This window comes from Asterias rubens, chromosome 7 (genome assembly GCF_902459465.1).
Source record: "Asterias rubens chromosome 7, eAstRub1.3, whole genome shotgun sequence".
NCBI classification, from domain to species: Eukaryota; Metazoa; Echinodermata; class Asteroidea; order Forcipulatida; family Asteriidae; genus Asterias; species Asterias rubens.
The window spans coordinates 16,637,624-16,664,891 of NC_047068.1; the positions used below are offsets into that span (position 1 = coordinate 16,637,624).

Consider the following 27,268-nt stretch of genomic DNA (forward strand, 5'->3'; position numbering starts at 1 on the left):
AACCTATGACTTTAATCATTATATTCGTCCTGAACTCAACCAACTGCCATCTCTTCTTATATATTTTCATCACAAAGATCATTGACTCTTCATGAAGTCAATGCTCTTTGAGTGTTTCTATCCTCTACTTCAGTCCCTTCTTCAATTTTCCGTCCATGCGATACTGAGTGGGAGCTACAGACTGAGCTGTACCGATGGAGGCAGCTAGGGCACGGGGATGAACTCCACGGCGTGCACTTCGCACGGCGAAGGTGTCAGACTAATTTTCTATCAAGAGACGGTAATTTTTAGACTTGAGTCCGCGTCATTAACTATTGCTACGTGTAACGTGATTAAAGGCCCCTCTCCCGATGGGATGGGGCAAAATAACCAGAATAATATTCATAATCATAATCATGAAGGATGGAGTGACAGTTCAAATTATGGGCATTTATTGTTGGAAAGGTGTATGTTTGAAACAAAAAATAATGTGGTTTAAATTTGTTTTGTTAAAGCCGCCATGGTAAAAAAAAAATAATAATAATAATAATAATAATAATAATAATAATCATCATAATCATACACATAATAAAGGCAGGAGTGACAGGTAGCACTATGGGCAAGTATTGTATTGTATTGTTGGAAAGGGGAATTTTTAATGCGTAGGGTACAACAAAAAAGTGGTTTAAAATTTGTTTGTTGAATGTTTGTCTAGCGGGAGTCTCTGGTGCAGTAAGGGGTGGGAGGGGCAAAGGGGTGGGAGGGGCAAAGTGGTGGGAGCCTCTTTACTCTACCCTATAGACCAATCACGTGTTTGTGTACCCATGACGTCTGCATGCCAGTGATGTATAATTTTATGCCAATACTGGAATATGTGAGCTCATGGGATTGGATTGAATTTAAACTTGTACCCACCTAAAGTTTGTGTATGACGGCAGGTGGTGATGGGGATCTACCTTTGATGAAACAAGCATGGAAGTTAGCACACAGTCAGAGTATGTCATGGGAAATAAATTTGGCTATAGGGCCATCGAACATTTGTCCCTTGAACGACTCAAAGGTAGAGTTTTTTTTAACTTTTAAGCAATTTTCACAACTTTCAAAATGGCCGCCATTCCTTGTTTTTTTTCAAGAGCAGATCAGCGAATGCCAAATAGCCAAATATCATTCTCGTGATAACGCCAATCCCATGCTTTTATGGTCCAAGGCACAACTCCCCCAAATACTTCCCCCATCTGCCCTGATAATAAATGTATCATGCTCTTCTAAAACTATTTCTGTGAGACTATTTGAAAAAAAAATAAAACAAAATTTCCCGTTTCAAATCATGTCTCTGGCTGGACCATTATCTGCAGCAGCATGCAACAAAACAACATTTAACTGTTTTACAACACCCCTCCCTCCTTTTAAAATAACATGCGTTTATGTTTTTCCTTATTCTAATTTTAAGACACATGACCATATTGTAAAATAATATCTGTATCCTGTTTAAAGATCTTGAAATAAATAAACAAATAAATAAATTTACTTTAAGTAGGTAAACGGTCATTATTATTAATACAAAAATTATCACAATTTTGTTTCCGAATGAAGATTGAAATATCCATTAAATTAAACCAGCTGTATTCTAATATTCTAGCATCCCCATTATGTCATTTCCGGACTCCCCACCTTCCAGGTTCATCATGCCATTCAGTGTAGGCTCTTTAAGGGGAGATCACACGACAGGCGCTGCACAGCCGGGACCCATATAATACGGTTGTCACACGATTATTTTATTACCGTGGCATCAGCATGCCCGGACCGTCCACACACCTTTTTCAATTTATGCCAAACCATTAGCTGGGTTATTGTTCACAGGTACGGGAGATTCAGAGCTCTCCCTGGTGAGTTGGATCGCGTTAACTTGTCATAATCAATTACTCGGAGCACGGTAACGAGCGGCTAGCACACCTGGACCACGGTACCATGAGCGGGGCTCTCCGACACGCTCGACGGCCAAGTTGATGCCTCTTCCCCGCTCTCTTTCTTCCTGACGTCTTCACGGGTTCTTTGTTACCGAGAGATCAATGCTCTTTCGTATATCCAAATAAAATGATTGCACAACACGATTTTCATTAGTAAGCTCGTATCATCTGCTTCCCAACGCAATCTGGTGTTACATTGTGGATTGGTGAAAGAAATATGTTGGGAAAGTACGGCACAGGCAAACTGATGCCGTGTCCTATCGGGCAACAATAAGATACTGTTAATTTTCTTTGACTGTTTTGATTGGTTTTGTTCACGATAGGAAAGCTAGGACTGTCATGTACAGCACATAGGATGAGTCCTATGTAGGGCTAGGACTGTCCCTAGTGTGTTCTTTGTCCCCTTCTTTTAAGTCCTCGATTTGAATGTACAGAGATGACTTACACAAACACACAGAGTCACTAGTTCATTATGTTCACCTAACACATCGGCCATCTTCTCGTGACCGAATATTTTATTCTACTCTATTTCATAAAACATTCCTGATTTACAAGATGAATAATTACAAATGTCGTTGGTCATACAAGAACTCAACCACCCACTTTCTTAAAACAGAAAAATAACAAAATATACTAAAACAAAATATGTTATAATGGCCCGTATCCGAATAAGCGACTACGGCTACGGCTGTTGTTCTGGTTGGCCTATACTTCACCACACGATGATGCGGTGATCCAGCCGTAGCTGCTGATTCGTACACGACCTGTGTATATTTCGACCAAGTGAGAATAGCGCCCGATTAAAAATTTGAATCTCAAAACAGTAGCTAAAACATGATTATACCACTATACATCAGCAAGAAACAAAACGCTAGTATGTGGCATGCCTTGTCTGGTACCCAGAATACTCAGTGACAAGTTCCAGTTTTCATCTGTAAAGGCTGTCAGACTGTTTTCCCTTTACAGCCTCGTTTGGTCGCATCGACTGGTGTGTAAATAAAACAGTGGCTGTGACCGAATCACTGAAAAGTCATATGCCCAAGTCAGAGCTGTCGAGCAAATGATGAGTTGGGCACCAACTGCAACGGTGTAATTTTTTTTTTTTTTTTGTGCTGGCATGTTTTCATGCTTGAATACAGGCTTTAAGAAAGTGGGCACTGTTATTCTATATGTTGTGGCTATAGCTAGCAGCTGTAGCTGTAGCCGAAGTCGTTTGATTCAGACGTAGCCATTACACAAACTTTCTGAATGCTGGCACTTTAACCCTCAGCTGTCTAGTATCCTGTAACCACAAATGTAACAACAAGAGGATTGTACAAAATACTGTCCATTATGAGCAAGATACCAGGCTGCTGACATGTGCTTTTATGCACATGAATCTTGCCATGTTTGTTTTGTTTTTGTGATAGAACGAATAAAATATCAAAACAAAACTTGTTTTGTTGATGCCTATTTTTTTGTTTAGTGAAGATAAATAGTATCAATATTTGAAAATGTTCACAAAAATAATAGACTTCATTCAGTCCCATCTGAAAATAGATTGAAATCAATAATACTGACGTGCTTCTTGAGGTTATAATACCATACCGTGCATTGAAAATATGAAACGATACTTAACTCAAACAATTAATGGTATATTTCAGTTAATCATTAAAAATTGAAAAGGTATCTTGAAGTGAAAGAAATATGGCACTGTTTAGAACGTCACTTAAAGTATTAACAATACTTTGCTAACAAATTTTAACAATATTTTGCTTTATAAAACTTTGACGTGGGGATACATGTATATGGATGTTGGGATTGAATTCTAAACCACTTAAAATAATAAAGCTATACAGTATCTTTGCTGGTAGGTTTGAAATGGACGTCATTATTGCAGCAACGGCGTAAACAAAAACATTTTAGTAGGGGAAGGGGAGGGGGGCTACAGGGGCAAATAATTAGGAGGGTGGGGGTTTTATGTATATAATAATCAAGGACTACTCTTGTTTAAGTATTAAAAAAGAATACATGAAAATGCCCCATATTTGTTTGCTCCGTATTCATTATATATATATATATTTTTTTCATTTACTAATCATTCATTATTTTCTGTCCATGTTTTTGACTATGTCTAACTGAAATAAGTGTACTAATTTTGATTCTCCCTTTTCTCTCCATTTTAAAAAAAATATGGAAAAAAGGGAAAACAAGTTATCATCTGTTTTTGTTTTAAGATGTATTGGTGGCAATTTTAGCGTAGGACTATGTGTACAAGCTGGGCTTGTTTGAATAATATTTGAATATTTGAATAAATTAACACTAGAGGCAACAAGTCAGCCGTTTTCATGAGCAGCCTTTTGGTTTGCTCTCCATCCGGTTTGCAAAGCGAACTTTTGGGCTGTCATATACACCACTCAAAGTCAAGCTAAGTTTTAAGATAATTATGCAAATTTCAGAGAGCTATGCAAAGTTATTATAAACAGGTATGAGATTGCCCAAATGCAACAACAATTAATCGTGATCGCAAGACTGCGTGATTAATTTGAAACTGACGTTTATGTTTGAAATATATTTGAATTGTTTTACATACGAGTCCTGAGTGAAAAGGCCTGTTAAAAAGAAGGTCCAATGAAAAAAACCTAAACAAAATAGTATTTTGGTAAAATATTATTACATTTTGTTTGCTCATTTTGATGCAATTGTTTGTACTGGAGTTTTGATATTGTCCTATATACCTATGATATTAACATCTCAACAGAATGTTAATATTACTATGACATCACTGTTCATTGCCACCCAGCAGGGTCAAAGGTCAAGGGCATAACAAATATCAAACTACCAGACCTGGATATACTTAGGCGTTTTCGAAACAACGGCCTGGGCCGGGTGTGTGCTCCGTTCACCTGGCTGAAACCCGTAAGGAAAGAACAAATCTTCTAAATAGATGGCGGAGCCCAAGCTCAAGCCCAAAGCCGAAATCCTGGTTTCGAACCTGCCTATGTTCTTTGTAAGGACAAGGCAGTTTTCCAAGCGTAAATGGCACCTGTGTGACTCTATGAGGGGAACGGATATTTGCACAGGAGTATTCAAAGGGCACTAAGGCCAGGGGCCAAGAGAGGGGCGTAGTGGCAATTGCCAGTTGCCCGAGTGAAGAATCCGGTCCGATGACGCATGAACGATGCCAGGATCAAACTGAATCCACTTTGTAAAGTATACTCGAGTATAATCAAAGTGGCTTCCACTATCTTTTAAGAATCGCTTTTGGGCAAACATGTTGAAAAATTACCCATTAAGGCGAATCTTTGGAATCTTAACTTATATCTGACTTGCATGTTCGATGCACTTCGCTTGTCGGGTACCATTCAACCAAAGTAGAACACAAAGAATTGTGTTGAGTGTATCAACTAACACCTTGGCATGGTTTTGGAGAGATTTTAAAAGAACCGACGAGACTGCGTACATTTTTTAGGGGAAAAGAAATGTAGGACCCGACAAATTTCATCAAATTTAAATTAAAGGCAAAACATAATACAAAGCAGAAAGTTTCAAGTTACAGCCACTCAAGAAATGAAAAATTAAATCAAAAGCATGTAATAAAAAAATGTTCAATACTTGGCAAATAAGTCCATGTGAATTTCAGTAGTTCTTTAAGAAATTGATAAAGTTCCAATTGTATTTATATAATATGCAGACTGTTTCCAGCGAACGTCGTTTCCAGATTGTCATGTTAAGTCCATCTTCGTTGACTCTGTATCACTGGTGTTGTCTTTTCGCACGGCGACTTTACTCTTGTGTTCCTCAGCCCGTTTCCTGAGTCGCTCCACACTGAGGGTTTTCTGTTCCTCCAGGACGTCTAAGGGATTCTGGGGTAGTACTGGCAACTGCGGCTTCGGGGGTAAAAGTCGCTCAACTAAGAATCCAAGCGGCTGGGGTGAGCCAGATGCTAAAGCAGCTGATAGAGTGTTCCAGGTAAAGGGGGCTAGGGCGGCAGCGTAGGGCGATGCGGCTAGACTGGCTGCAGCGGCGTAATGTCCAGCTAGGAACCCGAAGCCCCGTGCGTTGACATCACTCGGCCGTGGTGATAGCAAACAGTCAATGCTGAAGGAACTCCGGAATGCCGAAGCTGAGTCGGTACAGTGTTGCTGGAGCTTACTTCTCTGCTTGCTCTCTCGTCTGCTCTTCTCGCTCCTTGAGGACTTGCTGGACTTTTTGAGTTTCTTCTCTGATGTTAACAAGTCTCTGGTGTCAGGCTTGAGTGGTGAGAGGAGTGGGAGAGGGCATGCTGTGCCACCAATGGGCTCACCATCTCCTGGGTGTCTCTCCTCCCCACCATTCTCCTCACCACCCTCCTCTGTGCTCGACTTGATTCCTTGCTCCGTTGTAGACTGTGTCTTGCCTTTAGCCAGCGTCCTCTCTGCTTTCTCACGTTGCTTTTGTTTCTTTCTCTCTAGTCGGAGTCTCTCTCGTCTCTCTACTTCCTCTGGGGGAATCGGGTCGCCGCTGCATGTGATAAGCTGAGCGTTGTGAGCTGGTCTCCCTGGTCCCTTCTTGGTGTTTTCCTTCTTGCGCCATTTCGCCCTTCGATTTTGGAACCACACCTAATGCAGAAGAAAAAGAAGAGGACAAATACGTAAGTCTTGCATCGTTAAATTGCGCCTAGGTTACAAATCATTCAATTGTTATCAGTCTAGCATCACTGCTCTAAAAACTCCTGGGTCAGAATCGATCCGGTTTCCGGATCCCATTGGCCTCACCCTTTTGCGGGTCAGGTTGATCCACAAACTGGCTACATACCAAGTAAGCTTGACCCATACCGGGTAATTTCGACACATGTTTAGGGTACGTCCATGGTCTTCCAACCACCAGAATCCCCATTATTAAATGTCAACGGGTAGACAGCATACGCGCCCAGCTTTGTGTAACATACACTCTTTTGCTCTGTGCACGACAGAACAGTTTTCTTCATCACTGGTGACAACACTGTGTGGACGCGTGGAAGTCCACATAGTGTTTCAAAACCCCTGATTTGTGTGGACCCTGTTTCATTCTGAGGTCCACATTTCGTATGTAATTCACCCACACAAATACACGAATAATTTAAAATTTGGATTTGCATCATAACTACAACATTAACCAAGAAGATGGGTGTAACCAGCATGCTGACCAAAATGTGACACAGTTAAAATAAAACGAACAAAATAAAGAAAAAAACTCAAAAAAGTTCTAACATTTTCGTGAACAAGACTCATTATTTAAATTAGTATTACTTTTAAAGTACACCATGCGGATATCAACAAGTTATTTGGCTCTGTTATAAACTCGCAACAGTTCAGGCTGATTGATTGCATGGTGGCCAATTCAAAGGGCCCATGCGCTGACTAGTGGACTTGCCAATCTCCTTCTGAAATAGGTCAGGCTTTACACAAGTATTTCAATCGCTACATAATATAGATCGATCACAAAAGAAATATCCGAATAGTGTGTACACAGTAGATGTGGAATACTATGAATGTAATGCCAGTGGAGATACAGTTCAAAAAACCTGATGTGTAAGACTCATTAGGCACTCTTCCTGTTTGACGCACAAAGGCAATACTTCAGAGACCATGTGATGATCACTACAATTCAATGCATCTTTGAATGGAGATTTCTTAGTTTGCACTTTCCACGTCCCGTGGAGACCGCGGGTAATTCCGCATTGGCACAATGTCATTTGCCCACTGTGTGTCACTCAATGCGATCCGCGATACAAAACGGATTGCGCTGGCGTAATGGGGCAGATTGGAGTTATCCAAACATGGGCCAGTAGATAGGACAACCGTTATAGAGCGAAGCTTGTGTGTAGAGTGAATGGCACTAGGGGAAGAGACTAGAGAAACATAGGATGTGGACGGCGCGAGAAGAGGGGACAAGAAAAAAAATCTAAATAAGGTTTGGGCTTTAGGTTTCTTGTAGGTATTTCTCTCGAGACCGTAATGGAAAAATAACAATGATTTACTCTCGGCCGCGCGCTGGGATTCCAAAAAGATCATTTGAAAAAGGGTCGGGTACGCTGCTGTTGCAAAAACAGTCATTGTGTCCCATCGACGTTATTATTTTTGATCTGAAATGTCAATCTGGCACAGATTGAAAAGCCAATGAATTTTGATACATGGGGGAGTAGGCCCAGCTCGGCAAATAATCCGAGAGTTCTCCGGTGTTGGCCGCCGGCCCAGTCGCATTGGCCCCGCGGTAAGGCGACGTTAGACGGGCTAATATTTGGCCAGTGTTTCCATTCGATACACAAGCAATCACGGGGTATTACTAGCTGGAGAATCCACCGAGAAACCAAACTAGGTGACTGACCTATCGTATGTCACAGTGTAATACAATTGCTCTGCCCTGCATAACCCGCATCGCCGGAGAATTACCCCAAAAACACAAGTAGACTCCAGGAAAACAACACAGTCTTAACTTTTAATAAGACTCTCCAATTGAAAGAGGGATAGACTTTTACAGACTTTATACAAAAGAGTTGGAGTACTTGACGTATCAAAATTCAACCCCCAGGATCCCTTGAAGCAACAAGTTTGTTTTGTTCTTAAAATAAATAGAAAATCGAAGTGGGGAGAAAAAAATTGGCAGCGGAAATTGTCTTACGCAAAGTGGATATGTTATTTCATAAGACAACATGGGGTGACTATACATGTGTTGATTTATTTATAGGCCAGCAATCACAGGTCGCATATTGGAGTCGTCACTTGGTTGGAGATGGGTTAAATATTCAAATGTCAGTTCACTGTTGAAATATACAGTTATTTTGTTGCTGAATTAAACATAAGAAAGTAAAGAAAACGCCGTGAGATTGGAATTATGCCATCCTCGAACAATCATACGAACTTCAGTAACAAGGTCTAGCCAAAGAGGGAGCTCCTTGACAGCAGACAACAAGTGTTGGGCTCCTTGCACTCTAAACTAAAAGTTATTTCGTCCAAACAGAAAGTTGCTACACTTTTAAGTATAAGTTTGAAGATAAACCCCAAGAAAAACAAATCAAACAAACAAACTATAATTATATCAATAAATAGGCTGACATTTTTCTTCAAATCCAAATTAGCAGCAAACATTTTTTTAAATTAAAACTAATGTGCCATCACCCCCCTTCCCCAAACAAAATGACAACGGTTAAATTAAAAAATGCGCGTGAGTGAAAAAAAGGGACAGCAAGCTTTTTGTATGATTATCTGGCACCATAGGGCATCTGAGTAAAATATTTTTATAATATTGCAAAACTGCAAATTTTTTGTATATTACTGAATTTTCAATACACAAATTTAAATTGATCTTACATTTTTATTCTTTATTTAATTAAAACAAACTGGCTCGGTATTGGTACGCCTGAACAGACATGAGTACTCATTGAGCACTCTTGTTCATGTTAAGTTATACCAAAATATATTAAGAAAGCATTCAAGAACGAAAAATATCTCGCTAAGAAAACGGCGCATGAATAATTTAAGGACATTTTATGAAATGGTTCAAATGATTCGGATTTGTCGCTAGCGATTTGATGATTTCTTTTTCAGTGAGACATTATTTGATTGAAGGTTTGTTTGCTGAAATAATCACGTAGGCTGGAATTTCTAGGCATGTGGCGGTTCTTTAAACGCTATTAGACAACTGCTTGCACTATAAATACGTGCGGCTCAAATAACCTAATAACGATTGTCACTGAAACTGCAGATTTTCGGTGTATATATACTCTATCACTAAATCGTATAAAGCAATAACAATTTGTCGGGTGTCGCCGGCGGCTATTGTAAACCACGAAGGGGAAAAACACTGTGATGTGAGACGGCATTATTGATATAATTACATTAGGCAAGAAAGCATGTCATATATTTATTGTGTAATAATGCAGATATGATCAAACAAGGGATCTTTCAATAGGGAGAGGAAGTCAAACCAGCGTATGGTGCGGACGGTTTGGCTTCATGGCAAACACCACGTAGCACTGATACACTCCTAATCGACAAAAAGGGGAGGTTGATGTTACATGTAAAATGGATACGCAAACAATCTCGCGTTTTCTCCTGCGTTTTGTCCTTCCTCTCCAATCTTTGAATGATGTGAGAGACAAGTCACGGCCGCCACAGCGAGTTTAATCATATTTTTCTGTGTCGGTGACGCGTGTGTACGGACAAAAGAAGAACCGGGTCGGGTTGCCACTTCCATGCGGCCAACATGGACGCGTGTACCCCGGCTACAAGACCGGCCAGAGTACGCTGATTTGTGTAATCAGTTTTTGTTCGAGTGTAACGGATACCGCTTCTCGCGTGTCCCTTTTATATGCCATCAAATTGGCGGTTTGTGCGGATCAATTCTTAGGCAAGACAAACGCTCGTCGTAACAGTAGCGCTGTGAATAGTGCATAGCTTCGCGCGTTCTTTTTTCCCTTTTAGAAAAAGGAGGGGGGGGGGGTTTTTTGTTCAGTCTCCTCGCCTAGCAATCCACACATTACGGATCCATTACCGGACGATTCACTCCTCCAAATGAAATATAATTTCACTAATGTTCTTACACCTCTTTATTAAATTACGCTCTCTCGTTGTGCGATTAACAAATACAACACGAAAGCACTTAACGCGGGTAGAAGTGGGAATCCTACACTGTTACGATGTACGCTTAATTCAATACGATAGCAGCGCGCGATAGCGCTCGTTACTTTTAACCCTCACTGTATGAAGTCTTTCGTTTGTTCTAGCATGTAGGCAGCTCGCTAGGTACACAATCGTAACATCGAGGCAGTTCGCTACACAAACATGATCGGATAGTTTTCCTCGCTAAATGGACCACACCGGGTTCTTTTTCTTTCACTCTTTCCTCTCCCGTTCTGTCCCCGTCCGTGCCTCACATTCCAACTAACGTCTACGGATGCTTCACGCGATCGTTCCCAACCCTTTTTTCCTTGACGATCAAAACTCACTACGACAGGTTTATTGATTTTCCGGTCTTGTGTGTTCGTGGGAAATCAATGAAATCAAATACCCGGCAATTGCAACTCTCTACTTCTGAAGCTTCATTGTGAAATTTTACGCGGATACGTTTAAACATCTCACCGATTAATATGCTAGGAAAAGCAACTTTGCTGTAGCTTCGCTGAAGCAAAATGTCAAGGCGAATGGATTGTTTCATGAAATGTTGATTACACAATCCAATTTAACAAAACGAACATACAACATAATTTCCTTATTTTTGAATCCATATTTATTTCCAGAGATTTCAAGGCATTATTGATCATCACGTCCCTTTTGATGTTAAATTATTATTCGACGTACCACATCTTGATTCATTGATCAGGTTTACCCTGCTCCGCATTATTACACAGCCGCTTTCAATATCATTTTCACCAAAAAGTTGTCGACGTTTTACAAGAAACTAACTCTCAGCGTATTTCTTACAACGACGGATAAAGCGTTTATGGACAAGAAATCTCAAAGGGAGTAGTTTGAAAGTTAAGATCCTTCTATCTGTTTATTCCGGATGCATTCACGCTAATAACTGATAAGTCAAAGAGCAATTTCTTTATGTGGACAAAATAACGGCTGATATTTTTTTTCACCAGGCTGACTTAAAAAGACTGAATTCAGAACCAATGTCTGAAATTTCAAATCCTTCATTCTCCTGAAGACAGCAGAGTATTTTGTCCGAAACGTTGACACCACACCTGCCCGATCCTTATTCAAAGGGCAAACATGTTTGTATCCACAAGTTGACTATTTATGTTATAGTTTCTTTCTATTCTCCATCATTATACGTTACACACTTCCTGTATCATGCGTTCAGTGATCATTTGTAATTGACCATCTTGTATTTATGTTAAAGGGATGCTGCAGTGAATTAAAATAAAACAGTTAATTTTGCTGTCATTTATTTCTGATATATGTATTGAACCTCAATAAAATGTGTTTTGTTTTTCCCCGACATATCTCACTTGCGTAATTAGCAAATAAGTAATGCCCCCCCCCTTTGTGGATTGTTACCGCCCCTACCATCGACGTCACGTCGGGAATTCAAACATATCTTCGGCAAAAAGAGTCTGGTCCCACAGTGCACACGTCTCTACATGCACACAGCCAGGGGGCCCGACGGCTCGGGTTCCCGACATGACGTCACGTTTATGCCCCTGTTAGGGGCGGGGTGGGTTCCCCTAATCTCTTGAAAACCATTTTTAAAATACTTGCGCATTTAATAAAATGAAAATAAATAAATTTCAGGTTTAGAAAGTCATGTTTAATCGTTTAAATTATAAAAAAAAAACACTGCAGCCACCCTTTAAGAAGTATTTGACACTTTTCCTGGTGGAATTACAATTTAGGTTTGCGGTAACACCATAATTGAGTTGAGCTGGTTCTGAAAAGAATGGTAGGTTTTTCAACTCTAACCAATTGCTGTTGTTTCTCAGAAGTATGTCACAAACCTCACAAGGAGAAACCCTCTCCTTTAAGAACATTTGCGCGGACGGACAGAGAGTGAATATAAAACAAGAAGAGGAGAAAAATGCGGGAGAAATGCAGCGTGGATATTTAGTTGTGCACAGCTAGGACTGGTTTCCGCCTCAGTACAGACGAACACGTATCAGCCACGCTGTCCCTCGTCCGCTTGCCACAGGTAAAATCAGGCGAACGAAAAGACTATCAATCTGATATGGGTGGGTTGGGTACTGACATCGGAACAAATTCATGAACAAGCCGAAGTAGTTCAGGGTTTTTCGTTTACAACCTCCCCTAAACTAATAATGTCCACTCTTTCTTGACAAAGATTTGGTATGATATAAAACTATTATAAAAGGACGCATATCTTCGGCTTTTGACTATTTCGATCCTATATAAATGTATATAAACTGCGCCAATAAAGTATCTAAACACTTACAAATGGTCAGATATATCGGAACCTGAAACAGTACGCCAAAAAATAATTATTCATTTCGAGTCACCGTTGATTTCTGCACATTTTGACACATCTTGTGTTGCGCTACGATGTTGTTTGGTGGATTTACGGGCACTTGAGTGGCTTAAGGTCGAATTTCAAGCTAAATCGTTGTATTGTGACGAGTAAGATCGGCGTTTCTTTTGCCCGCCTTTTATAAATAATTTTTTTTGGTCGCGTTTTGGATAAATCGGTTGCGATGAACATCAGCAATAATTGTCAGTAACCAAGCAAAGGGGTCAAAGATGGGAGGCATACAACAATGGTAAGCAAGGAAAGGTGTTTCAAGATAACAGGAAAGATGGCTCAAACGACCAAACAGGAAAGAGGAAATAATGAACCTATACTGCTTTTAAGCTCTGCTCCTTAAAATGGGTCCGCCATGCAGTTTGTTTTGCATCTTAAATTCTATTTAGTTTTCGGCTGCTTTTGTCATAATTGTTGTGATACAATGGTGACTAAACTAACCATGGACCCCGATGTATTTATTTAAACAACTTTCACTTTGCAATTCACCCCCAAACATTCCATGTGTTTACAGAGTGGTTTACACGGGCCTTTCAAACCACCCCTCCGTTGCCCCAGATCAACCCGTCCTTCCATCGATATCCACGGCGGAGAAACGCAACAATGTTACCCCTCTCGCTGTTCAATCAAAATGTTTATTTAAATTAACGGAGCAAATTTCCGGAAGGGGGTTTATTGCTACTGGACAATCAGAGTACACGCTGCCCGTGTCCTCTTTTGTCAGGGGAAAGCCGAAACGTCAACTTTGCTTTCAAATTAAACATCAGTTGGTGTCAGCTTAGACAGAGACGCTGAGGTAATTTTGACAATATCGGCCCCTTCCCGAACTTCTCAGAAGAATGGGGCAAGGGCATGTACAAGGGCACACTGATGGGTAAGAGGTTGTGAATAGTCAATTCAATTCAATGAAACATTATTTATGTACTCACCATAAGAGAAAGAGTCACTAAGAGGCACATATCAGTAGCACAACAAAGCAACTTAGAGTAAACATGACCATTGATAATGTTACCGAAAAAATGTTACAATGGAGGGTTATCATTAAACCTTAGGACAAACGTACAGTAGTACAATACATCAAGCAACTTAGAGCAAACATGACCCATTAGAATAATAAGAAGTGCGTAAGGAGGCTGTTCAAGTAAGCCAAGGCTTGTAGATTGTGTGGAAAAGCCCTAAACATAATACAAAACAATAAGCAACGACAACAAAACAAAACAAAACAAGACCAGGAGGGAATGTAACATGTACTTATAATGAGCTACATGATAATGCCAAAGAAATAATAACAAAGTTAGGACCAAAAGCAAAACTCAAGGATAGCTGAAGACGAGCAGTGGAGTCAGGGATAAAAGCAAGTTGCATAATGGACAGGTAGAGCTCTTTGGACGAAGCTTTAAAAATGTCACGAAGAAGGCTGTAATATGCCAGGCTGGACTGAGCATGTAAAGTTAAGATACCTGACCCCATGGTCCGAGTAAGGTCTGAGAGGGTTGCTGACCAAGTCTTGACGTACAGATACATATCAGATATCCATAGAATAGTATCTATTCTTGTGGTCTAAAGGTGTGAGGTAACATTGTGCATGAACACGATCTCTCTATGACTTGGGGTGGTTCTAGAAAAGAAGTGCGGCTACTCGACGTTTCGATCAGTGTCTTACTGGAATGCTAATCATCAAGATTACCGGAGTTAAGTGTCAAATCTTACTATTTTCGGTGGCGCTTTTTCCCAAGCTGATGAAATACACCGATATCCACATATTGACAAAAACAAAACAAAAACACAATCCCTAACCCCCAAAATCCCACAACAACAACAACAACAACCGATAACCAAAACAATACCATCAACAAGTTTCAAGGGTGTAACCAAAAACGTCAACAACAAAAACATGAGCAGGTTTGTAATCACAGGGTGTCATTGGAAAGGTTGATGACGTATGCCGTCGTCATATTGTTTCTCCGACGCAAATAGACAATGAGAATTTGATTGCGCAACATTGATCTCATTCTTTACAAGTTCTTTGTTCCTTTACTTTTGGGAAAGGGTAGATGAGACAAGAACAGAGATGACCATTTACATACAGGCATAGTCGACTCTTATAACAAGATCCTGGGACTGGCCCTTTAACGATGCTACGTTGCTACAAGAGGACGGCAAAATAAAGAAACACAAAGCGCGCCGAGATTCGTGACTTTAGAATGTACTCTTTGTGAGCAGAAATGACACTTTCAAGTTGGTGTAAGATTTCGCCCTGCATGCTTTAGTAGGATTTGAAATTTTGGACGGTGGAATTACGATGTGGAAAACCATGTAATAATAATCTCTAATTGAAAAGAACCGTTAAGTTATGAAAAGAACCGAATGGTTCTGAAAAGAACCGTTTTATGAAAAGAACCGAATGGTTCTGAAAAGAACCGAATGGTTCTGAAAAGAACGGCAAGTCTTAACTTGACGTTTTGATCAGTATGCTTTATTGTCTTCTGTAGAAATGATGGACTCTGATGCTGCCAACAGAGTTGGTATGCATTTGTTCACTCTCAGTACGTTCTGACTATAAATATAGCGAGATCCATGCTAACTAATGTGCATACACATTGGTGTAGCACGGTAGACCTATATGCTGTATAGTTAAACCATGGTTAAACAATAGGGTGTGCCTATGTATGCTACAAAAACAAACAAACAAACAAACATAAATAAGAAGGAAACAAGTCCACCTCTACAAAAACAACCTCGTTCCCATTTCTAATGACACTCACTCTATGAGTCACAACAATGGGAACCTCGTTGGCAATATATGCGAGGCTTCTCATGGCTCAGAAATCACGGCCAAAGTTGTTGTTGAAATACCTTTAGCAAGTTAAGTGTGCTTACTTTGGGCCGGACTAGGCCACACAACGACAAAAACATCGCAATTATTTTGTTATTAGGTAGAATACAACCTGAAGAGGGTATCGAATTAACAAGTCAATAGGTCCCGTAACTACTTCAAGTTTTGTTATCCCTATTGAGTACAAAAACGGCACATTAAAAGTGCTGTATAGAAAGAAGTCAGAGTAAGTCAACAACGGAGTACCACACAGTTGGGTTGACTTTAAGCTTAACACCGCGAGGTGCAAAGTGGCCAACGCGTGTAGAGGGTGAATACCACCGGTGGAAAAGACACGCTACTGGGCTTGCTACTTGGCACACCGACTTGGCACACGGGTCGGTAAACAACATTTAAACCCCACTGTGGTAGCGCCAAAAAAAAAAAAAAAAAACACGTTCCTATTCATGACACCATGGTTGTACGAAGTCAAGGTAAACTGAGGCCTTGTGATACAGTGAAACTACCCCCCCCCCCCCCCCCCCCCCTCGTTGGAACACCGGGTACAACGAGATGTTAAAAACACGAGATTTGAAAGGAAAGGACCCCCTCCCCTCTAAAAAAAAAAAAAAAAAAAAAAAAAAAAACCACAAAAAGCAACCGAGGCACAATGATGTTTTTAAAACACTCTGATCCATTACAACTCTTCAGCACACAAAATGCTTAGCACAGAATTCTTGCTTAGCAGAAATAAATTCCAGCCAAACCGTGTATTGTATTACATTAAGGCATGGCCGGACCAATAGTTAGGTAAGGAATATGAGTTGATCAGGTTTCTTTGAAATCGAGCACCCGACATCAATATTAAACCACATTTCATAGATCTGCTTCAGCACAAAACAACACCGTTACCAGACTAAGATAACCAGTTCATATGCCGTGTCGCGTGTACTGCTTGTGACTGGTGTCCTGCTTAAGTTATGCTAAGCAGATTAAGCAGACACGTCTGCTTATGCAGCTCTATGGAATCTGGCCATGCTCGTAGAATCTCACTAAAAGTTTGAACGTGGAGAAAATATGGACGTGAAGCAACAGCACTGATCTTAGTTTATGTTTTAAAGGATGAATCTTTCTTATTACGTACCCAGGTGTTGTATTTACACTACGCAGTTCCCACGGGAGTACAAACACACCACTAATTACAAAACTAATAGCTGTTACAGATCCACCAAAAGGCCAACCAGGCCATCACATTAGCATAGTTGTGTTAAGCACAATGAGCTTATTGCAAAGTTTACCCACCACAGCAAAATGGGCTTTGCTTCTCTCCGAGACCAGAACCAAAACACGTAAATTAATTTCAGTCGTGTTTGCTGTGTACACATTGTAAGGGGGGACATTACCCCCTTGCTGGGAGGCTGGGAGCCTTCCTACAACAACTCAATGGTGTTTAATAACTTGGAGAGAATTGTGAGAAAGTGTCCGCACTTAATGTGCCGAGTTGTTCAGAGAGACGTTCAACTGCCGAATCGATTGGCACACTGCCGTTTGCATACCGATGCCACCCCAGTAGCTACGATTTTAATTATACATTTACCAAATATACGCAAATAGTGTCATCTTTGTAGTGTCAATTAATTTGAATACCAGCAAATCTTTTAACTTATTTTCCCCATTGAAAATCACTACGACAGTGGTAACAAAATTGCCGGCCGATAGTCTTCCATGCCTTGTCCATCACTAAAGACTGGATACGGCAAAAATGCTCACAGGGCTTACAGTCATGTACTAAATAGCTTTAACAAATTGCGATCTCCTGACGTGAAGCTAATAATGAAACATTTAACTCATATGTTACTAGGCCAGATTGGATTGCAACGACACAGCGGCCAGACCCGCTCACCTAAATACACCCTGATATTGCTTGCAATCCCCAACAGCATGCAAGCACGCCGTGTTTCTGCTCCTTCCCTCGGCGGGGCAAGCACGGCGTCACGCTCTGTTGGTGTGACGCTCTCTATCCTTGACTTTTTCCCAACAGCAAATTTGCTCGCATGTCAATTAATTTTCCCCGCGGCCCACCGAACTGGCAAATTTTATGCATATATTTGTGCTTGTCATTTCCCCACGTCAAAGTAACGGCCGACTTGCCACGTATGATCACGGGATAGAGGAAATCGGGCAAAAACTGAGATGGACAGAGAAGAACAAAATAAAAAGCTCGAGAGATAGAGGTTTGAAGCCCAGCTCTGACAACGCAAATTAGTGTACGATACCATCGCCTCCATCTCAAGCCGTACGGTAAAAGAATTACTCCAGGACAGAGAGTAACAAGGGCACGAGTTGGATTTATGTTAACGGACAACCACCGCGGGCTTTCAACTCATGTTTGTAAATTACACACTCATCCTGCCACATGAAAAAAACCTTTTTCTGCTAACAATAATCGCCTACTTTGTGTCATTCACACTTAATGGGACAGAATATTTCATTTTTGTAGTGTATCTGTTTATACTTTGCTGTAATAAATACGATAAGTGATCACCGTATCTGATCGGAGGGAAATTGAAAGTGTACCTGCGATTTTACTTACTGTTAAAGAAACTAAGTACTAGCTATAACTGAACGTTGGTTACAGGAGATTAGTTAAGTGAAATGAATAACACACCGTGATGATTCCCATCACTTTAATGATTAGTCACGAGCTCTTAAACCCATGTTTACTGAGCAATACTTGTAAATTTACTCCAAAGAGTGCATGTCCAAAAATACGCTGGGTATTACATCCGGTGTTTATGATTCTGAAATTTTACTTTGAGTTTATGGACTGTTCGTCTTCGTCTTAGGTAAGATGGAAGTGAACATTAAATTTGGTTGCGGTATTAATGACAGTGATTTGGACTGAAATACAATATTGGCCGCCATTATTTATAATTATTGGTTTGAAATGAAATAAACGTAACTGAAATAAATCAGGAGATTTGCCGTTAGAGGAAAATTGGTTTCACTGAAATTGCCTTGAATAACAATCAACTGGAATGATAAAGAAAGCTTTTGAAAGCAAACAACACGAATGTTTCTTTTTTCAAATTTCAAAAAAGATAAAAACAAAATTCCCTAGCCGCGAGGTTAGACTGGTACCTCTGATGTACTCGATTCAATTCATTTCGACCACGGTGTACTCGATCAGGGAACGCTACAATAACAGTGCAGGCGGCGTAGGCCTATGTGGATGGGATCAAGGAAAAATTAACATTCTGTACAAAATAGTTAGACCCTTTTTGTACAAAGTGTACAAAGGTATTGATAGTACACAAAGGGAAAACGACGTACTGATGATGTCACTCCTTATAAAAGTTTGGCCGTGTTCGAATTGGCTGCTGCAGCTACGGCTATATTTCCACGTCGTCATACGTTGAGATATGGGACGTCCTTAGCAACATCCTACCAACAGCCACAGCCGTAGCTATAGCTGCCAATTCGGACACGACTTGAGTCTGTGGCTAGATTAGTCAGTGTCTGGTATCCCAACGTTTTGAATGTTTGTCTTCTCACCTGTACTCTAGATTCCACGAGGTCAAGCCTCATTGCAAGCGCCTCCCGTGTGAAGATATCAGGGTAATGGCTCTCGTTGAAAGCCCTCTCAAGTTCCTCTAACTGCCAACCATTGAAGTTAGTCCGGCTCCGGCGCCTCTTAGACCCACTGCCGTCCTTTCCGTCTCCATCTACTCGTAAAGAAGGGACACAAATAGAGCATGGGAGGGGAGAAGGGAGAAGACAGAAGAAGGGTGATTAATTGCTTTGAAACACAGCTCTTGAGAGTGTTCTTTGCTCACTCGAGGTTAAATTTCCTACGATGGAAAACCGATTTCGGTCAAATCTATGATTTTTCTGTATTTGGATTGGGGTACGATAAGCGATTTCTTGTTCTGTTCACGCGGGGAAGTTGTTTATCACCTTCATATAGTATTCCTAGGTCAATGATTCTAAACGAGTGAACTATGATCTCTAGTTTATCTTCTTCTTTGTTTTATGTGTGTGTCAACTCCGGGGGTGACATCAGAAAAATGTCTACTCGTTTGACTTGAAGTTGACTCGGTCTTTTACATCGATATGTCAACTGTTGCAAATATACGATGATTGACAACCGCTTTCTCAATGAAATTTGAGGAGAAGTAGGCCTCAGCTCGGGTCAATGAAAAACCAGCCTTTTTTTTTTGCTGGAGATATAGAAGAAAACAAAACTTGGACGAGAAAAAAAACGGCGGCGGGAGTTGTGAGTCCAAGCACCGGCTTTCAATCACATCACCCGGGCGGGCTTTCTCACCGAATCCTCGCTCTAGCCCTACTTTTAAGCAAAAAAGTAATACTAACACAGTAAAAAGTATCGGGGTTTAGTTTGTTTTACGAAGTGATTGTGAGATCTGTTCATTGATGTTTAGGGGTAGGACAGGAATATTGACAGTGGACTGACGAAACGTCAATTGAATATCAATCCAACTGAGAAAGGCACTCAGACGAAGACGACAATGTCGCGGAAAATATAATGGCATTTTTATAAAAATGTGTGCGAGTGAACAAAGAACCAAGAGAGATTCGAATAGGTATAGATACCAGTGTCAAAATCACGGCTTAATTCAATGGTGCTGCTTTGCTCACAAACGTTCTGAAAACAAATTAACTGCTTGTGTTTCTACTACTATAATCCTACTATAATTCCAAACTCCCGAGTTGCCCGTTTTGTACCCCATGGTAATATTTAGTGTATACTATCGAAACATAAATAAAAAGTAGGCCTATATGAAAAGAAAAAAATAACTACCAAATTGTGAAGGAGAAAGTATCCCGTTCTAAGCAATATTGAAGTTTACTCATCACTAAATTGGCAAAACAATTAATTGCGTTCATATATAGGCCTATTTTAAACGACTACAAATAAAATGAAACAATAGTTGTAACACTAAATAAGTAGGGCCTAAGCTAACCTACAGTTGGTAAAACATAGTTTATTATCTCAATTCATAGAGTACTTTCCAAACCAAAAAGAGTAATTTTTAAGTGCAAAACCTGTTAAGGGTTTGCAAGGTGCTCTGTGTCGCAAACTGCAAACTACTATGCCATAAACACAGGTACAAACCCCTTCTCTTAACGATAACTTACTGGGCTCTTTCAATACGTATACTGTGCATATTATACTGAATGAAACCACTCTTTGTTTCACAATATAAAGGCACTCCCACAACACTCCTTTAGAGAAAATAAGTGTGAGGACGAGTGTTGTAGGCCCCCTAAACACGTATGGGATCCCCGGGAACGTCAATGGGTTCCCAAAGGAACGCCAATGGGACCCCACCGGAACCCCATGGGCTCACAAATACACCATGGCCTACGGAGTTTGTGTCAAATGTTATGGCGAAAAAAGGCCTTAAAATGAGAACACGGCCGGGTTGATGCTGGCAATACCATAACTAATCCAACGGAAGTATAATGGGGCTGACCACTGCAAATAAAACAAGCAATATGGTGTTGTTTTTAAATTTCCTTGTGCAAAGAAATTATTTTACCGAGCAAGCAATCCCGGAACAATTTTTTAATAATCTTCTCGAACCCTTGACGATTCCACGTTGTTATCGTAAAGTTCCAGTTCAATTAAATCTCTAAACGGTTCCCTGTTTATATAGAAGTTGTTTTTATTTTATTTTTGCCATTATAAGAGTTTGACATTTACCACTTTTGTTTTGAACAGCAAGGCAGAACACCCACAATAACAAAGGTAAACAACCGCAATGCACCTTAGTCCAGTTACATATCTGGATCAGCTTACATTAAAGTACAATGGCTTTTTATTTTAGACAAAGGAGGGATGGTGATAATATTTATTTTATTTTTTTTTTTGGGGGGATGGTGATAATATAACAGAGTGTTAAATATTGCTTGAAGCTTAGCATGGCGTGGGTAAATAGGAAGAAACTATTCATAAGTAGTAAACTTGCGGGTACAACCATGTGTAAACCTCTTTTGTGGGGGTGTTCGCTCTCAAAAGGAACTGGTGTGGTCTTCTGAAGACGAGCAGAGCATACTCTTCGAAACGTCGAGACAACCCCGTTTTTGTATTCACAGCAAACACCCACACACAGATATTTACACGTGAACGTTCCCGAAGTATTTATTTATAGTTTTGTTTTCCAATTTAACAATTTTTTGGGGAAGCACAGGCAAAACACCCACAAAAAACAAAGGCAAAAACCGCATCTGCATGTGTCCAGTTTAAAATCTGGATCGGCATTATGTGTATATATTATTTACTGTTTCATGGTTTTCAACTGATGGTTGTTTATTTTGGTGAGGCGGGATTGATAATAACATTTGAAATTTTTGTTTGGAAGCGCCAGGCAGACAACCCACACAAAACAAACGCCAAAAAACCGCATTTTAGTCTATAGATTCGAATCTGGATTATTACGGGTATACACATTTACTGTACATGGTTTTTGATTATTTGAGGCGGGGGTGGATTGAAGTAGAAGGACAAATCAGTTATTTGTCTTACTTGACTAGAATTGGGTCCATTGAATTTAATTTCTACCACTATGCATAACTCTCGAAGTGATGGACAGAGTGAATACAAAACGGGTCTGGGCTACACGACCCAATTTCACATAATGGCAATACGAGTTATGTGTTGATACAGGGCGCCCTTGTATGTCTTTACAACCCTGGTGCCTATAGATCGCCCAGATAACCAATTTAACAAAAAAGCCACAATGATAACCTTGTGCTTATACCTGACGTATCAGCGGGAAAACTAAGTAATCCTTAAAATTATTTCATTGTGAAATTCTTTATAGATCTGACAACATGAATTCCTCGTTTGATTCAAACTTGCTTCCATGTTTTCCGAGAGACAAACAACTGTATTAGACCGGCCTATATACAGGAAAAGGGAAACAACCATTGTTTAATATCTTGTCTGATAAGTTACTGATTTTTAAGTTGGGAATCATTATTGTCTTACGATCGCACAGACAATGAATAAAATTAAAAAAAAAAATAATAATAATAAACAACTTCTTATTAAAAAATCGGAAATTCTTTATAAATTTGACCAGATAGATTTCCTTGGTTTCTTCAACTTGCCTCCCGCGTTCTTTCTCAGCGATAGATAACGATGTTATAAAATTGATTGGTAATGAGGAACACGTCGTTGTTTCGTTTTTTTGGGGGCGAGAAAGATATTGATTATAAAGTTAACACTAGGACCATCTGTAAAATACTTCACACTTAAATGAAGTCATCTTATTTCGAGAAAACTAGCTGGAAACCTTAAAACGCAACAGCTCATTTCGATTGCTACAACCAACCTTAAGGACAATTATGTTGGAAATTAAATCTCAGAGCATCTCTGAAAACATTATAAGCTTTCTGTTGTTCATTAACTAGAAGTAAATACACAATAACTATGTTAACTTAATTCTTTGTTCCCGACATCAAAAGTGTTTAGTAACGCAACTGGTAAGGCCCTATTTATACAGATCATGTTACCTCGGTACCTTAGCACAAAGTAACTCTGATTATTGTCATACAACAAAGGACCAGGCTATTTCTCCCTTCCAGCCTCAGTTTGGTTACACTGCTGTGAATGCAACATACATCCAAGATGACGGGCATCCTTGGTCAAGATCTCTCGTCACGACTCAGTTGAGAGTGAGATTGGCCTTGGGAGACTGCAACAATGTGACCCATCACACCAGAATACCCATCACACCAATTCTTCTGGTTCAACAATGCCGTAACTATCGCTCAAATCCTTGACACAATAATTGATTCCGTTGGCCAGCCAGCCAGCGATGGGTTTCTTTGTTATAACGATTAACCAATTAACTCTCAGGGTAATTATAATTATTTTGGGCAGGGAGCCAAGAATCTTTATACTCCCCTAGATAAAGGTATACGGATATAACAAGAAGTGAAATGCATCACAAGGCGAACTATTAAATTAACTCATATTTCCTGCCATGGAAGTCGATGGACATTATTTTTATGGATTGACACTGACGAAAATTCACTGCGAAATATGGCAAAGACAATAAATCAATTTGCTGACTGGATTTGTATGGGGCAATTCCTTTTTAAGGCAGGGTATACTTTTGTAATTGTCAAAGACTGGTAACCTCACTTTGTGTGTCCCTACATATCAAACCTGTGAACATTTGAACTCCGTTGGTCATCGAAAACACCAATTGCACAATTTGTGTGCTTCCAGACGCTTAATACAAGGCTTCAGACCTGAGGTATTTTTTATTTCAGTAAGAAATTTAACCCTTTCTCAAAAACTACGATACTTCAGAGGTGGCCATTTCTCACCATGTTTTAACCATCAACAGCTCTACTCGATGTAAGTAAGTTTTTATGCTAACAATTATTTTGAGTAAATATCAATCATCAGTGTCCATGCCTTTAATGAAACACGGGTTTTACGTTCACTTGTAGCAAACTAAACGTCCAGCGATTCTGTCTTTATAGTCCGAGATTTATACCCAATTTAAAAATGACTTTTGACACTAATCCTTTTAACAAGAAAACATATGTTTATTTGCCGGCAGCCCTAGGGTGCGTTTTCCCAGCGGACCATTCAACTAAAGATGGGGATTGGGGAGCAAAAAAAAAGTTAATGTGAGTTTAATTTCGATACCTGTGGTGCATAATGAAAACGTCTTCGAATTGAGTCCTAAATGAATGGCAATATTCAAGTTGGAACATGTCTGTACTTGGCACCCCTCGACTAACACATCAAACCAATTAAAGTTACAGCATAAATGAAAATATAACAGATCTATGTTATTAACTATTTCATTGGGGAAAAATCCGTTAACCGTTGGTCGAAAAACACAGGGGTTATTTTGCGTCAATCCAAATGCTCACGCAAGTAAAACTCATTTCCAAAAAAAAATCTGTCTCATAATTCTTAAGCTGGACTGTAAATTTATTTATTGGGCATTCCGTGTAAGATCAACCATTACATTCTGTCAACGGTTTCGGTGATGCGTTTATGAAGACTCGAGAACCTTTACAAAAAAAGTTGCTAAAAATGTTTTCCTCAGCAGTTCACGCTGATTTCTTATTAGGTCAAGGTAGTTATTGCAAGTTCGCAATACAACAATCTGTCAGCGAATAAACTAGGGTGGATTATACACTTTTAGGGGGCACAAGTTAGTGGGTGGTGTACTATGTTTTTCCCGGTGGTCTTCCTGACAATAGTTTTCGTTTAAATTAGTCTAGAACGAGCCCCTTTTACGTTTGTATAAAGGGGAGGGGCGAGATCCGGACATCAATGAGTGTGTGTGGTGGAGGGGGGGGGGTATACAAATTTGGGGGTCCAAGATCCGACCCATCTGTATGGCCCGAAATCTGAAGTAAAGTTACACATAGAAAAGAGTCAATCTGAAAATCCAAAACCCTGCTTTCAGTCGGTGAGTTTCTGAGTCAGTGGAAGCCCTCTGATGAAAATGTCTTATTTATTTTTATACAGTATGAGATTATCACAAGAAAAGCGAGTATGGGGAGTAAGCATACATGGTTAAATTTTTAAAATCATCGCAATAACTCCTTTTCAAAACTTGAGGCCTGGCAAAACAGACATCTAGTAAATTGACCATTGACTATTGGAACATATAAAGACTATATAATAATTGCAACATTGAAAGCGGACTGAGACAACTCATCGTCACTGCCATGTCCACAGAAGCCCCCCATCACACACCCCCTACCGATCGCACAAACTCCCATTGGTTTGATGAATGTAAACGCCATATGGCCAACCCACCACTACTTCAAGAAACACACGAGATGTCATGCTAAGACCAACGGCGGTTGATCTGGTTGGGCCATTGGCGGTCAATTCAAAGAGAAATGTGAATGTTGTAGTAGGTCGGGTTCAACCTAATACGTCATTCCTTTTCAATATGCAGCCATAAGCAATGGTGGACATTTTATTTGGTTTTGGGTAAATTTGCCCGTATACACCCAGAACCTACGGTGCACTGCAATGGTGTCCTCCATATCTCAAAAAGGCCATGTTGTCTGAATCCCAGTTCGCTCATAGTGTTAATGCTAGCGACAATTATGAATCGTAAACAGCACCAGTTTGGCCACGTGTGACCCCCCCCCCCCCGGAAATATGTTTGATACTTAGCTTGGTTTAAATGTATTCATCATACTGTTAAAATTACCAGCATACATTCACAAGGCCAATTCACAAAGGAAATTGAGCAGCTAAACATTACTTTTTGTCTGTCAAGGTTAACACAATGTCAGAACTTGAACCTCCATTCAACCAAGTCAGCAATACCAGCTCTTTTGTTTGTGGTCTACCAACGATGCGTTGAACATTAATGGGTAAAAGCAGTGTGCTCCATTGCCAACGATACTGTAGAGATATAGTGGCGTGCTGTTAAACAAAAATTGTGGTCAGTACTTCGACGACGAGTTGATGGTGACGAGTTTTTATCAGTCAAACAAAAGTTTGAAAGTTGGTCTTAATTGATTGACTCAATTGCAATTTTAAAAATGTTTAACAATCAATGATATTGGTGTTGATAAATGATAGCATTGGTCATGTTGTCAATTATGTTTTAGTAATGATGTGGTCGCCGATTGGCACTATACACCATCCGTAAATTTTGTTACTAGTAGTGTTGTTTCTGTGAGAAGTTTATGTGGTTGACAGATCAACGTAGCGATCAGTATTATGCTCTGAATATCTTCAGGAGGAAAAGTTTAGTTGCACGATTTTAGTCACACCATGTCGGTGTTAAACTTCAAAATGATAGGAAGCATAATAGTACGCAGTAAGTTAAGTAAGTTAAAAAAAATCATTTTGAACCTCAGAACTCATTGCGAAAATCCAATGGGGCTGAATGTGCTTAATTTATGCTAATTGCAAATCATTTTGCCAATTACAGTGCCGTGTCCGCGTGATAATTGTTTTAACAGATAGTTAACAAAGTACAAGGTTGTCTCACACGATCCATGCGCTATCGTTAGTAACGGTGCTTCTTGAAGCGGTACAGTGGGGCGCCACCATCTTCGTTTCCCTATGTCTTGTAAGGTTTTCGAATGTGTAGGGGTCATCTACACCTGGTGTTTGTCGGGTTTCTTCATAAAGAAAGTTTTTTGTTTGGTGAAGTAAGAAAGGATTCTATGATGACTTGGTTGTCCTGAGTTTCGCGGACCAATTAAACGTTAAACCTAACATTAGCACTTCAAACTTGTCAGCCATGTCGTACGCATAAACCATGGAAATTTTGTTCAATAGTCTTGCACCGTTATCGAAAAAAAAAAAAAAAAAATCCCACGTCAGTGGCACTACGATAGTGGCAATTTCGGAGTGCAGAAAAAAAATTGCGTTCCGGTAACATCTTCAACAACTTCTATCAATTATTTTAAATCTGGTGATTGGGGTTTATCAGAGTGCTTGTGTGGGATACGCTGTTCATTAATCTTCAGTTAATGGCTGCTCTCTGGCATTCCG

General features: G+C 40.0%; 1 protein-coding gene across 1 annotated transcript in view; it reads right to left on the bottom strand.

The window, feature by feature from the left end:
• Positions 1 to 2,430: 2,430 nt before the first annotated feature.
• The window catches only part of LOC117293074 (homeobox protein unc-4 homolog), a 37,074-nt gene continuing 12,236 nt past the window's right edge, over positions 2,431 to 27,268 (bottom strand). The window contains exons 2-3 of the mRNA XM_033775288.1: positions 19,294 to 19,463; positions 2,431 to 6,526 (exon numbers count right to left, since the gene is read on the bottom strand). Of these exons, the coding sequence (XP_033631179.1) occupies positions 5,651 to 6,526; positions 19,294 to 19,463 (1,046 nt within the window). The 3' untranslated portion in view covers positions 2,431 to 5,650. The remainder of the gene's footprint in view (positions 6,527 to 19,293; positions 19,464 to 27,268) is intronic.